This window comes from Botryllus schlosseri, chromosome 6, assembly GCF_051294905.1.
Source record: "Botryllus schlosseri isolate E-star chromosome 6, Bs_hap1, whole genome shotgun sequence".
NCBI classification, from domain to species: Eukaryota; Metazoa; Chordata; class Ascidiacea; order Stolidobranchia; family Styelidae; genus Botryllus; species Botryllus schlosseri.
Genome location: NC_137241.1, coordinates 27792366 through 27807103, shown reverse-complemented (window position 1 = coordinate 27807103; position 14738 = coordinate 27792366). Strand labels below are relative to the sequence as shown.

The 14738-nt window shown below is 40.0% G+C and overlaps 2 protein-coding genes and 1 long non-coding RNA gene across 3 annotated transcripts; 1 reads left to right on the top strand and 2 right to left on the bottom strand.

Moving 5' to 3' along the window:
* The first annotated feature begins 2420 nt into the window (after window positions 1-2420).
* On the top strand, window positions 2421-4345 carry LOC145441941 (GPN-loop GTPase 1-like). Its single transcript, XM_080319894.1, has 9 exons — window positions 2421-2682; window positions 2740-2940; window positions 3021-3137; window positions 3196-3336; window positions 3485-3631; window positions 3703-3785; window positions 3848-3972; window positions 4038-4121; window positions 4208-4345. The coding sequence occupies exons 1-9, from the start codon at window positions 2569-2571 to the stop codon at window positions 4291-4293; spliced, it is 1098 nt and encodes a 365-aa protein (XP_080176020.1). The 5' UTR covers window positions 2421-2568; the 3' UTR covers window positions 4294-4345.
* Window positions 4346-4702: 357 nt separating this feature from the next.
* LOC145441942 (ribosome-recycling factor-like) lies at window positions 4703-5814 on the bottom strand. The gene has a single exon (XM_080319895.1). It carries the CDS (start codon window positions 5680-5682, stop codon window positions 4840-4842), a length of 843 nt encoding a protein of 280 aa, XP_080176021.1. The 5' UTR covers window positions 5683-5814; the 3' UTR covers window positions 4703-4839.
* A 2558-nt stretch (window positions 5815-8372) lies between these two features.
* On the bottom strand, window positions 8373-11435 carry LOC145441940 (uncharacterized). The gene is made up of 3 exons (XR_013915921.1): window positions 11301-11435; window positions 10778-10891; window positions 8373-8684 (listed from the first exon to the last, which is right to left on the bottom strand). It is a non-coding gene; the product is annotated as an uncharacterized LOC145441940 (long non-coding RNA).
* Window positions 11436-14738: the final 3303 nt, after the last annotated feature.

Genomic DNA, 14738 nt, shown 5'->3' with positions numbered 1-14738 from the left:
ACGTACACAGACTGTGAAATAGCCGTATATCGATGGAGAAATTAACACATAAAGTTGGCTGATGTATTCAGTAGCGTCATAGGCTCAACCATTTTCGGCCGACCATCTCGTGTAAAATCGTTGGTATTAAAAAAAATATTCGACTTATACATAGAAACCTGGTATCATATGAATCAGAAGATTGCTAGCTTTCCCTACAAACCAAAATGAAGCCGCTAGGACGTGTACAAGAATGAAGATATTGCCCGATGACCGCTTGACCGATTGACCGATTCCGTATACGGAATCCGATTTTAAAAGGGTTAATAATTGGAATTTACCTCCTGCCCAAATTGAATCAGGTATTTTCCAAGTAATTCAAACGGGTTTTGCGTTGTTTCTCAACACTATCATGAACCCTACTGAGTACACAGGATTGGTTTACTCTTAAAGAAATGCAAAGATGCATGAGAGTAATCCAGCATATTTTATTGATTTAGACAGACATTACAATAAGGGCGACAATCAAGACAGAGCAATTTCCCCCACTTTAGGTTTTAAAAATGATTAGAGGTGACAAAGTGAAATTAAAATTCATAGATCATTAATTTTGCTGCTGAAATTCCCTATTGGGAATATTCACTACAAATATTTAATTAACTCCAGTCTCCAAACTGCGGAAACGCAATTTTAAAAACCACAAACATAGAATTCAATGGTATTGGATAAATCCCATGAATTGACGGAATTGGAAAGACATAAGGAGTTGAATCAAGCATACACCACGGCATTGCTACAAATATCAATGATATAAACAAAACAACAACTTGGTCAAGTAAAGCTTATCAAATCATTATCACTTTTATCAATTAGAGATAACAAAAGAATTGCAATGAAATGAAAAGGTAGGAAGGAGTCCGTAATGACTTGAATAGTATTTTACTGAGACACTAATATCATGGCCCATAGATAATGGTAATAGAATATGTCTATAAAAGGCTAAGGCATGCACACTGAATGGAAAGTAACAGGACAAAGGCATAAGCAATGAAAATTCAATTGGCAATGCAATTATAGTATTCGTGTTGGATCTACTAGAAAATTGCACCCGATCTTCTAGAAAATTGAAAGACTTGTGCCATAATCAGCATCGATAAAATGCAATTAATGAATTGGGATTTTGGCGTTCCATCTTTCAATGGAAAAATCGTTCAGCCGCCCGGCGCCCGTGATGGTCGTGTATGATATGCTATTCACACAACATAAACTTTGGCCTAAACGGATACTGATAACGTAATGTAGTTACCATACATAATATGTCAGTGCACGCTGCAATTTTCCACCCTACGTTAGAGATCAAGAGCCTTCAATCCGTCAACATATAACTAAAGCTGACCTTTCGGTAGAACCGATCCCCTTGAAAAAGAAGTGCTCAAAGAAATTACTCATGCGTAACTCAGTCAGCTGGTGTCGGTGACGCAAATTCTGCTGGAGGTGAATGTGAAAATGATAACCACTTAGGTCTATCGCGAAAAGATCCTACTTTATTACCCCGAAAAAGTAAAAGTTCTATATACCGAGTCAGTTTATAGTTTCAACATAGCCTTTATAAGGCCATGGTTTCAGTTCTGTTTATTCACCACAAGATTGCGATACATTGCAAATATAGGAAGGTGTCGAAACGACTTGGGAGTAGTCTTTGAATTTAGACATCCATCTGGGTGATGTAAAGAAGAAAAATGCACACTGAATGAAACGTAATGGAAGATAACATAACCTGCATAAACGGACACAGTTAACGGAACGCGATCTCGATACATCAGATCGTGGTGCAGTCTTCGAGCCTGCATTTCACCCAGCGTATCGTGTCATGGCAGTGTCGTCTGCCCGTTGTCAAGCCTATTTTCACTCGGAGAATGTGTTCGAACGTAAATAGCACTCGGGTATAATGTTCAGTTCAGTTGATTATTGTCTGTTGAACTTCTTAATCCAAGGTTAAACTTTCAATTAAGTGTGCATGCATAGCAATTTACAACGTAGCTACGTTGTAAATTGCTATGGTGCATGTATCTTATTTATATGCTCTACTTCAAGGTGCTGTATGGTTGAAAGACTCATAGAAATTGTTTCCAGTACATCCTACCTTCTAATTTTATCGCATTCTTGTGTTGGTTTGAATCGATGAAATTGAAGCATGTGATCAGACTAGTTGACCCTCATGGTCGTATCGATCATTCATATGTAATACCGAATATCGTGCATGTATATTTTCTGTACCACCATCATTGCCGTTTGTTGTTATGTATTTTGGTTGGATGAAAATAAAGACTCTCTCTCTCTCTCGATAATAGGATTATTAATAAGACTGATATTACGATTCAGTGCATATCAACAATTTAGAAGCACTTCTCCCACAATAACAATAATTTACCGCATGTAGCGCGACTGATCGAGCTGAAGCCTGGAAAACTGAAGGTTTCTTAGATTTACGCAAATTTTCGGATATTATCTGCTCTCCCTGCGTGTTAAAGTCCGCATTGAAGATTGGGCAGCATTTTCTATTTGTTATAGAACTTTTTCTTAGAAACTATGGCGTCTGGTGGTGTAGAAATCGGAACTGAAGAACTTGACAGAAAACGCGAGAAGGCAACAACCGTCATAGTTTTAGGAATGGCTGGCTCGGGGAAGACCACTTTCGTACAAGTATAGAAATAACTTAAACATGGTTTTCAAATATATTACAATGACAGTGCCTTTCAGAGGTTGACGGCATATCTCCACGCCAAAAAGAGCCCACCGTATGTGGTAAATCTTGATCCGGCAGTACATGATATTCCGTATCCTACAAATATCGACATCAGAGATACTGTCAAATATAAGGAAGTGATGAAGCAATATGGTTTGGGTCCCAACGGAGCTATTATGACATCTTTGAACCTTTTCTCGACCAAGTTTGATCAAGTATGCCAACAATTCAGTATTTTCAAGTATTTCAATTGCATAGCCTACTATTTTTTTGCTATTATTGCTACTGTTTCCAGGTTATGACATTGATGGAAAAGAGGTCCACAGAATGTGAATATGTTATATTCGATACACCTGGTCAAATTGAAGTATTCACATGGTCGGCTTCGGGAACAATAATAACAGAGGCGCTGGTATGATAATGATGCTGACTCTAACAATGACAAGGTTCAATTCTGACTTAATTTTCAGGCGTCTTCTTTCCCTACTGTAGTGGTCTATGTTATGGATATTGCGCGGAGCACCAACCCTGTTACTTTCATGTCTAATATGTTGTACGCATGCAGCATTCTGTATAAAACCAAGCTTCCATTCATTGTTGTGATGAACAAGGTATGTATCAAGATTCCTTTACTCATATGCCCTGGCTTCGACTGTATTACTTCGAAGTGAAATTAGTCTACCATGAGCACATATACCTACCTTGTGGTTTGCTAAATTGATGAAAATATATATTTCTCAACGAGTGAATGCACTTCAGAACGATATCGTGCACCATAGCTTTGCTGTCGAATGGACACGGGATTTTGAAGCATTTCAAGAGGCCTTGAATTTCGAAAAAGATCACATTGGCAACCTCACACGGTCAATGAGCCTTATACTAGATGAGTTTTACAAAGATTTAAGAGTGAGTAACGCTTCACACCAATGCTGACACTCAGTAAACATTTTCAATTTTCAAACTTGAGTTAATTCCAGCTGGTAGGTTTCTCAGCAGTTACGGGAGATGGCATGAGTGATCTACTCTCCGCTATTGCCGAAGCAAGAGAAGAATATGAAAAGTAGGTGTGCCTAGTACCTCGACAATTGTTCTACCGCTGATTTCTTAATTAAAATTCTTAAGAGAGTACAAACCGGAATACGAAAAGCTGAAAAAGGCACAAGAAAGCAAATCTGAAGCGAGGCGTAAAGACGAACAGAGTTCCAAGTTCAAGAAAGATTTTGATGCGGATAATGCTATGAAAATTGGTAAGGACTGCAGTCTCACTTCAACAGTTGCTGAATTCCGTCTAACTGTGATATTAACATAAAAGAACCAATGAGACCGTCGGACTTGCTCGGAAATGATGGTTTGTCGGATGAAGATGACTCTCTCAGTGATGAAATGGATCCGGAAGGTAAGCTCCATTAATCCAAGTATTCTGCACGATTAGCTCTTAACACAGCACTGTGATTTTATTTAACTGTGTTTTTATTTATTTAGACGAAGCTGAAATGAAGGAGAAAGATTCCTTGAAACGTTTTCTAGAGCGACAGAAAACATCATCAGATGCGCAGCATAACACATGATTCCGCAGTATCACTGAAATTACTATTTGTCCAATAAATTTTTTGTATCTGATTGGTTGATGCTCTACTTAACCGAACGGAGTCGCACGGTAAATAGTGGTTGCTGAAGGGTGCAATTTCATTCATTTCTTACTCACGTAGTGGTGGTCAAAGTAGCTACTTTATGCTGTAACTAGGCAATACCGTAGTAAATTTCTACAGCAGGTTTGCAAAATAGGCAAGTTTAAGTTGTTGAAACTTCCTGATCGGAAGCAAATGCATTCAATATTACTTTTTCTGTAGTGTAATATCCTTGCGTTGCAATGAGTGAAGCATTTGCCCTGTCAATCAGAGTGCATTTTGAACTGGTGGACTTCACAGGTCAGGATATCCATTGAAAATGCATCACAATTTTGCATAACCATATCAAGAACGGCATCATTCTGGTCAATCTTAACTGCAAACAACCTGGAGAAAGCATTAGTATCCAGGTCCAATCAATCCATCTGTGCCATCCCACAGAAAAGCATACATTTGACTCTATCCTGAATGTGGTCTTCAACAGTGTCACTTCAGTAACAGATCTTTCTCTTTCAACTTGAATACATTTTCCGCTTCCAATTGTGTTGCAGTGAAATAAAGGCCTATCTGTTTGTGTATTGCTAGGCTCGTATCTTTCGGGACACCCTCTAATGCTTTGAGTTTCTTTTCGTATGAATTGCGAATATTTCTGATTTCCTCTTTTGTGGCATTTAGCTTCGTCTTCGCATTTTTAGCCAAGCTTTTCCTGAATTCGGCCGTCACAACTGGAATTGGTACGGCCACTTTAGTTCCTTCTACGGAAGGGTTCAAATTCAAACTGCTAGCTTGCAAAGCTAACGTGGCAGGTTTTATAGCCTCCGGGAAGCTCATGAAGTCAAGCTCGATAATTTTCGCTGATTTTTTTCGGATTTTAGCAACTTCTTGTAACTTTGCCTCCATGCCCTCAACCTTCAATGTGACATTCTCCAAAAATTTCAAATCGAATCCAACTCGAAAGTTATGTATATATTCGCCTTTCAACTTTTCCACAGCGTTATGCATATCTTCGAGCACTTGATTAAGGTCAAGAAATTCTTGTGCATCTCTTGGCTCGATAACAACTTCGATCTTTTTTGGTTTTTTGGCTTTATTTTTCAGTAATTCAGCAGATGTGTGGATCAACTTTGGCAGTGGTTGAATCGCATTGAACTCTGATCGTGGTTTCTTCGTAACATTTGTGGATGTTGTTATATTATTCCTTAAAAAGCTACACGTATGTACAGCATTCCGCACTTTGCCGAGAATTCTTTGAGATGGTAACATATCGTAAGCTTCAAGAAAAATTAAAATTCCACGATTGGTTTGTGGAATCAAAATTAAAATTGCCATATAAATTAGGTCGTATATTGCTGAATCTTTCCTCAATTACGATAGATTTATCACTCGACAACCTTGCTGAACGGATCATTCCAGTCTAAAGCTATAGATACTATTCATCAGACATTTAATTATGGTTTTCTGTTTTCCATCTAACCTAATGAATGAATGTTTTGACCTGATTCAACAGTCAACACCGGATCACGCTTGTAACATTGCCAACTTCGTATAGGAGGCTTGGTTGACTTGCTAAACAGCTACCCTATCTGTAGTAGCCAATCTCACTTATGATGCGAAGTCAGAAATATCCGCTTTGATGTATTGCAATGCCGATCAGCCAGGGGTCGTACTATTGCAGGTTGCAGCATCGCCAGCAATATAGAAATTAAACGAAATAATCCACTGAGCTCACCACATCAATAACAAAAGTCACTCAACCATGTTAAGGTTGAGCGTCTGGCCATAGTATAGATAACTAAGGTAAACCGGTTTACCTTAGTTATCTATAGCCATAGTGTCCTATATGGTGTCGACCATGGAAAACTGAATGGGATAGAACGGTAACTGCGTGGTCTGTCAATCATTTACGGTTGAATAACAATCAGTAGATAACAATCAATCAACCCAGAATGTTTTGGTGGTTTGCTGTGATGCTACGGCTTACGTAAAAGCCATACATCGGGTTAAGTAAGGGTCACTATTATCGTAATCGTGACTAGTCTAAATTAATTCTCATGTAGTTATAATGACTGTACGTCGCTATCAAGTTGAACATCGACTCCAGTGTCCTTTGTAGTTTCTAATATGCTATAGTGCGGTACGATGTGTAGTACTTAGGCTGCAATGCTACATGTTTGAATTGCATCATAAATTGTATAGTGATTGGTTATCCGACCAGCTTATACCAACTCCGATCACTTTTGATCCTTCAATACAGGATAGTGTTTAATTATGTCGCTATAGCATCTAGACCAGGAGTTCCCAAACTTTTTATAGTCGCGACCCCACCTCTCAATTTGGCATGCTGGTTACTAAAAAAGGCCAGTGAAGCTGGCGACTATATTATGTGCGTAGTAGCTCGCCAACCTCCTTCCTTAGAATGTAGAAACATATATTAGTATTTTTAAGCGACTTCTATCTATATCCAAACGAAGTAGCCTAAGTTAAATAGATAGAAATACAGAGAACGATCTATAACAGGGGTCGCCAACTCAAAATAGGTCGCGGGCCACTTTTCCAAATTCCTGGAGGCCGCGGGCCGCATGACATCAATATCGATATAAAAGTAGGCAACGCAGTTCAACAACCACGTCTGATAACTCTACGTTATTACAACGCTGTGCTTTCTAACATAGGCGACGGTTATAGTCACCACAAAAGAACTAATATTTTATTGAACAAACACAAATACAACAAAAAGTATCATGATCATCAATGTCATTATATTTTGGACTATGAGCTGTACACGATACCTGACAATGACAACACTCTTTAGCCGCTAAAACAGGGGTGGCCAACATTTTTGTAATTCACGGCCGCATTTCGCGTACTCATGTAGCCTGCGGCCGCATACCGGTAGTTAGTCGTGATAAACTAGCTGGGGCCAAATACCCACGTTATCATGTCCATGTCCATTGCCGGTACACTCCGAACTAATCTATATGCACATATCGGCTTAGTATGCGCACCAAATCGTTAGTAGTTATGTTGTAAAGAGCCACAGAGAACCAATCTGTAGTCGCGCGAAGCGCGAAAAATTTTTCATGTTCATGAGTGAATTTCGTCAATAAATATTAGTATAGTTTCACATATTACTATAAAATATTTATCCTTTCTCGGCCAATGTGATCAGATTCCCAGATACAGCTGATGCAGGGGGTATCTGTGAAAACTTAGGGTTGTTATTACAAGTGTCGACAGCCGCATAATTTTCCTTCTACTGCTGCAGATTGGCCACCCATGGATTGAAGAATCAATATTGGGGTTAGCTATACACGGTAGGCCTACTTGCTAGACAACTATCTCCTCGTAAAGCATGGTCTTTTGGAGCGCCCGAAGTCGTTTTGCAGGCGTCTCGGTCTTGGCAGTAGTGGGCCATTGCACGTCAAGGCAATATGCCCATTCGTACCAGCAAATTCTTCATCCATGGAATGATATTACCATGCCGAAGCCGTATCAACTAGTGAGTAATAGTGATAGTGGGCACATAGAATGGCTCACTTTGAAAAACAACAACATTATGTTTCAACTGAAATCAATTTTAGCGTTTCAACATGATTTACTAAGCGTTTTTCTGAATTTTTTTCAAATCAGGTCGCGGGCCGCATGCGGCCCGCGGGCCGCGTGTTGGAGACCCCTGATCTATAAGTTATTATTCGACTGCGCCGAGCCTGCAATTGTGTATTATACTGTTAGTGCATCTGCATAGCACTACCGGCACTTAGTTGTTATTGAACGTCATATTGATTTATATTATGCTCTCGACACTTCGTAGTTTCTAATATTCTCTTGTACTTTTTCAGATTAACACATTCTATCTGCCCTATTTACTGTCTCCCTGCGGATCTAATGATTGTTATCAGTTATCGCACGGTCATTAGGGAACGTTATGAACACTAAAATCCGAGATATTGTTGACTGCTATTTATATGTTTGTAAGCCTCTCATTTCTCATCTATTCAATAAATAAACTACTCTCAATATTCATGTGCATTGTGCAGGATTGTATATTGACGAATTGAAAGGAATCTTGTCAATTAATCAACAACTTGCTAGATGCCTGCCAGTTCTGCAAAGCTATCCGGGGCACAGCTGGATAGATGAAGACGCAGATACCAAAGTATGAACACGGTAACATTAAAGATAGCCATGACCCTTCATATCCAGCAAATGGGTTGGGTGTCAGTGACAGTTTCAGGTTTTTCAACATCAGACATAGTAATATCCTCGTCCATCAGTGCACGGTCTGTGGCGTTCTGTTATGACTTGTCGATATTGGACATTTTCATCTACATCTGAAAAATAAAATCCTGATGATCACAAACAAGGTAGGGACAAGAGTTAAGTGATGAGATAATGTCAGCCTGGGTGGAATGGTTTCAGTGGGTAGTGAACCTCCATTAGTTCTTGGCAGGGTTGTAATGTCAGACTCGAGTGGCCATTTTTTGGTGACTCGAGTCATTTTATGAAAAAAAGAAAAATTACTCGACTTATTGCACTCGAGTCATTGCGCATGACTCGGACCAAGTCATATGACTCGAAATTGGGTCTGCTAAGATAGGCATTTCATTGTAATTTCAAAGAATGATTAAGTTATCATGCTAGTATTATTTCGTCTATCAGTACTGGTACTTGAAAATGTTACCAGAAACTGTCGAAAGTGAGGAAAATTAGTATATTATGAATGCAAAGCATTCAATATCACTGGGCGGAGTTGTGTAAAAAGTGGGTTTCGCGTGACATTAACTGGGAGCCGAACAGTCAACACAATGACTCGGAATAGAGTCTAAACCAGGGGTCACCAACCTTTTTGCAACCGAGGGCTACTTTTGCGTAATGATTGAAGCGGCGGGCTACTATTTACTCCTGCCGTTTACCCGTACCACACTGAATTTCCGCTTTGATATTCATAGCACTGGGCAGGACTGGACATCATGTTATCTGTTTCTATAGCAGTCAGTGGGCAGACTGGCATTGTATGATATCAACTAGTGCGCTGTACTACGGTATTTAACTTGACACTGCAATTCTGAGTGAGTGTTCCAGATGTGCATTAATTAAGCGTGTTTTGTGTTTGTTTTTGATGAAGTTCATGTCCGAAAAGGCTAATTTACAACGATAAGTTGAACCATAGCCGCTTTCAACCTTGATAGCTGCTGCCACTGTACTGTACCACCACTGTACCACTGTACTTTTCCGTATCAACAATTCACCAAACGTTTGCTGCAGACTGAGGTGATGGCCATTTTGCAGTGTTACAATTTCTATCTCCAACTGTTCAGCATCCAGAAATGACAAGATTTCATTATACCGGACAGCAGCAACGATTACAGGAAGTTAGAAACATGGTAAATTAAACTGCGTTGAGTGTAACTGAAACAAGCTGTGCCAAAAGATGCAATACGTAATGGGTATACAGATATTGAAAATCTGCTAGTACTTCACGGCTATCTGACTCCGAATATTAATATTGTTTACTACTTTGGCATTGTCCTGGTCGTCGAGCTATCGTAACGGAACTCCCCACCATTCCAAGAAGACTGTGGACGGCATTCCGTCATGTCGCCTTTATAGGCAATGCGCCGTATCCTGAATTTCTGGTGATTCCATCACATATATCTATATATTACTAATTGTAATTGAAGATATTTGTAAGTGTTTATATATGTAAGTTACATGTTAGTGTGTTTTAAACAAGAATAGCTGAATCAATCAATCTATATATATTTAAAAGCTCACTGGTAATAATCTGACGAATATTGGTAAATGCTGCTATCCACCTATTTGTACAATGGGCTCGCGGGCTACTCATCTAGTCCTCGCGGGCTACCTGGTGCCCGCGGGCACCGGGTTGGTGACCCCTGGTCTAAACACTATGACTCGCACTCGACACTCCACTCCGTGACTTGGATTTGACTCGGTGGTGGTGAATTTAACATGAATCGAGTCAAAACTATAAAAGTGAGATTGACTTGTGACTCGGAACATTGTGACTGGGTTACAACCCCGTTTCTTGGCATGAGTAACACAAATGTTAACACCACCACTGCATCAGATTTGGACAACTAGGAAAATTTTCAGCTTTTCCAAATTATATCACAATTAGAGCGATACACTTTTTACAAATTAGACTAGAATTTGAATTAGGAGTACACAGTTTTTTTCAAACCGCATCAGAATTATAGCTACACAGTACACAGTATTTCAAAATTAGTTAGATTAGACAGAATTAGATGACATGCTTTTCGGTCTAATAAGTCTAGGTAAACAACTAGTTTGCCCTGTATACAGATCACAAGAAAGCCTCATAACAAATCAGCACAGACCGATTCAAAACTTGGATTAATACCATCCCATTAACTCAGACATCTACAAAGATCAAACTTACCCAAAGTAGCCTTCAACGTTTATAGTAATGATGTTCAACATTAGCACAGGTTGCAACAGATGCTGTCCATTCGAAAAAGATATCGTCTTCGTGCCAGCGTTACCACCAAACATTCTGTATTGTAGGGTTACAATACGTCCTCTTTTAAGAGGATTTGCCCTCTTTTTTGAATGTGTCCTTGGAGGACGCCCAAATGTCCTCTTTTTTGAGGTTAAAGATAATGCCGAATTCGACAGAGACATAATCAGTCAGCACTGCAGTAACACTCCAGCGGCTATTTCGAGAGCTGGGCCGGAAAGTTGACCTTTGTTTTGGCAATCACCGGACAATGAGAAAGAAAAACTGAGTGAAGGGAAAGCGCGAGAGGCCTGAGTTTGCAGTGTTGGGACATTTCTGTGTCAAGGAGTTTACAAGTCATTCACTACATAACGTTATCAAGGCACATGCCAGATACTGTCAATAATTACATTCAAAGTAATTTAGACAAGACAAAGTTACTTAAAATAATAATAATAGCACTTACTTGGCCCGTTGTACGCTGTTACGTAAGCCGAAGAATAACAGCAAACAATCGAAACATCCTGGCTCTACTGATTGTTATTCAACCGTAAATGATTGACAGGCCACGCAGTTACCGTTCTATCCCATTCAGTTTTCCATGGTGTCGACACAAGCAAATCGCATGGTTCAATGAAATTGTATCACGTCACAGTTTCCATTTGGCTACAGGCAATTTGACGGTGATTTTTGACCGACTTGCCGAGCATTAAATTTGATGAATCGGGTATCAATCGAAAGCTGACGCTGTACTGCTTGCGAAAATATAAATTTTATTCCACTCATGGCCCTGGAACCCCCACAATCTGCCCCAAATTATTCATTGTCGAGTATATTGGCAGTGTGACGCAACAATGATGTCTGGCGAAACGAGAGACTAGCTCAAGAGCAAGGATGCGGCCGAGCGGCGAGAGTGGGATCAGCTGACGACGCGGCAATAGCAATGTGCAACCGCGCCACAGAGAAACGCTGCGCTGTTGATACTTTTTCTATGCGTTTCGGTACAAGCGAGCACACCTTATCGGCCTATCCTTGACTTGTAAGGGTAGAACTGGGTCCACGGAATGTATTAGGGCCCTACCAATTTTCGCGCAATATCCTTCAGCTGATAGTATGCTGTAGGCTACGTCTAAGTAGTCTGCATTGGATATGTCAGATTATTATGATATCGATTGCCTTAGCCCGCTTGTTGCGTAGGGCTCCAGAGATGCGTGGCGCTGTTGATACTTTTTCTATGCGCTTCGCTAAAAGCGAGCACACACCAGCCTTTCACTTGTAATGGTAGAACTGGGTCCACAGAATGTATTTGGTCCCTACCAATTTTCGCGCAATCCTTCAGCTGTTAGAGATATTTCTAGTAAGAAAAATATACTTTCAAGTAATAAGATTCACTCAAGACAGCAAATTTAGATAATGTAAATATATCATATTGTAGTAATACAACTACAGTCTTGAGTTTTCACTCTGGTCCCCATAAGCACCACGTCGGTGACCTTGCCAAATTCCGAGAAGGCGAAAAAGTGCAAACTCTGTTGGGCCGAATGGACAATGGACATTCAGTTATTCACAGATGCGAAAAAAATACTGCAAATCCGTTTTACTAAGTTACATTAGGAATATATATACAGGCTACAGAACGAATATAATTCAAATATCTGTGATACCACTGTATTACTTTTGACGCAAAAGGTCCCCGGCATTCAAAAAAACTATTTGGTGATTGAAAAATGCTAAACCAAATTCCAACGTCAACGTTTATAGTGATATCAGATATATTCCAGTGAAAAACAAAGGTATGAATTTGGTGGTAACATTTTGGAATCATTTGGCAGGTATGGCCCACAAGCTTTCTAGTAACGGATTGAATGCGGACAGCGATACCAGTTTAATTCGACACTCCTGCTGTTAAACTTTATTCAACAATCAACATTTTACCTGCTGCATTCGCGGACCAAGTCCTACCCATACGGATCAAATAAAAGCTTGTAATGTATGCTCAAGCTCAATGCTCCTTGCTCACACTTAACCATAAAAGCGACTATAGAAAGTATCGACACCCGCCATCAACAGCGCGACGTGTCTCTGGAGCCCTACGCAACAAGCGGGCTAAGGCAATCGATATCATAATAATCTGACATAGACTACTTAGACGTAGCCTACATATCTTTATCAGCTGAAGGATATTGCGCGAAAATTGGTAGGGACCAAATACATTCTGTGGACCCAGTTCTACCCTTACAAGTCAAGGAAAGGCTGGTGTGTGCTCGCTTGTACCGAAACGCATAGAAAAAGTATCAACAGCGCAGCGTTTCTCTGTGGCGCGGTTGTACAATGTACATTGCTATTGCCGCGACGTCAGCTGATCCCACTCTCGTCGCTCGGCCGCATCTTTGCTCTTGAGCTAGTCTCTCGTTTCGCTAGACAGCATTGTTGCGTCACACTGCCAATCTACTCGACAATGAATAATTGGGGGCTGATTGTGGGGGTTCCAGGGCCGCGAGCGGAATAAAATTTATATTTTCGTAATCAGTGCAGAGTCAGCTTTCGATTGATATCCGATTCATCAAATTTAATGCTCGACAAGCCGGTCAAAAATCACCGTCAAATTGCCTGTAGCCAAATGGAAACTGTGACGTGATACAATTTCATTGAACCGTGCGATTTGCTTGTGTCGACACCATATAGGACACTATGGTCTGGCCATAATGTCAACAATGCTGTCTGGCGAAACGGGAGAGTAGCTCAAGAGAAAAAGAGCCAGACAGCATTGTTGTGTCCCAATGCCAATCTCCATAACAATGAAAAATTCGAGGCTGATTGTGGGAGTTCCAGGGCCACGACCGGAATAAAATTTATATTTTCGTAATCAGTGCAGAGTCAGCTTTCGATTGATACCCGTTTTACCAAATTTAATGCTCGGCAAGCCGGTCAAAAATGACCGTCAAATTGCCTGTAGCCAAATGGAAGTTGTGACGTGATACAATTTCACTGAGGCGTGAGATTTGCCTGTGTCGACACCATTTAGCATGGGTCGGGAACCTTTTTTGTACGAAGAGCCATATTGACCCTATATTTCATATTTTTAATCCCAAAGAGCCATACATGTCAATCACCTACTACGTCACAATTGAAAAATGGTGATGTCACGGTAGTGCAAATTCGAAATCACTACTTGGGATTCGTCGTTTGCACCGTATTTTCACTGTAAAAACTCGTACTTATCATGTGGTTGCCTCATTTGAGTAATGAGTATGCGAAACTTGAGTTACATAGAACTTTTGCCAGTTACATATTTTTAATTGCACTGAGAGGCATATGATATTTTTCAAAGTTTAAGACAATTAACATTTACATTACCAACAGACGTAGACAACAGCAAAAGTATGAATCTACTTTTTATGTGCTTTTTACAGTTAATTAGGGTTATCATAGTCCTCTTTTAAGAGGATTTGTCCTCTTTTTTGACTTTTTTGAAAGTGTCCTCGGAGGACGCCCTTTTGTCCTCTTTTTTAAAAATTTAGGTCAGATATAGAGAAAATTGCGAGTGAAATGCCGTAAATTAGCACAGAACTGACGCTCCGGCGGGAATTTCGGAGTGAAAAACGGTTATTTTAGCTCTGGGCGGAAAGATGACCTTTTTTTTTAGTCAACCGATCACAAAGTGGGTCAAATTCACCGGTTTTTGAGAATTCTTCTCCGGTTTTGCAAGTCTCAAATTTCTGAAAAAGTGTCCTCTTTTTAGTTTTCCAAAATATGGTAAGCCTACAGTTAATGCGTCTTCGGTGTTGCATGGTGTTCCTGATAACATTGTAGCATGGTTGAGGTTAAACTTCATACAAAATTTGAGACCTCCATCAGGTATGCGAGATCGTAGGCTCATCTTGCTGCTATTGGCTATTCTTAA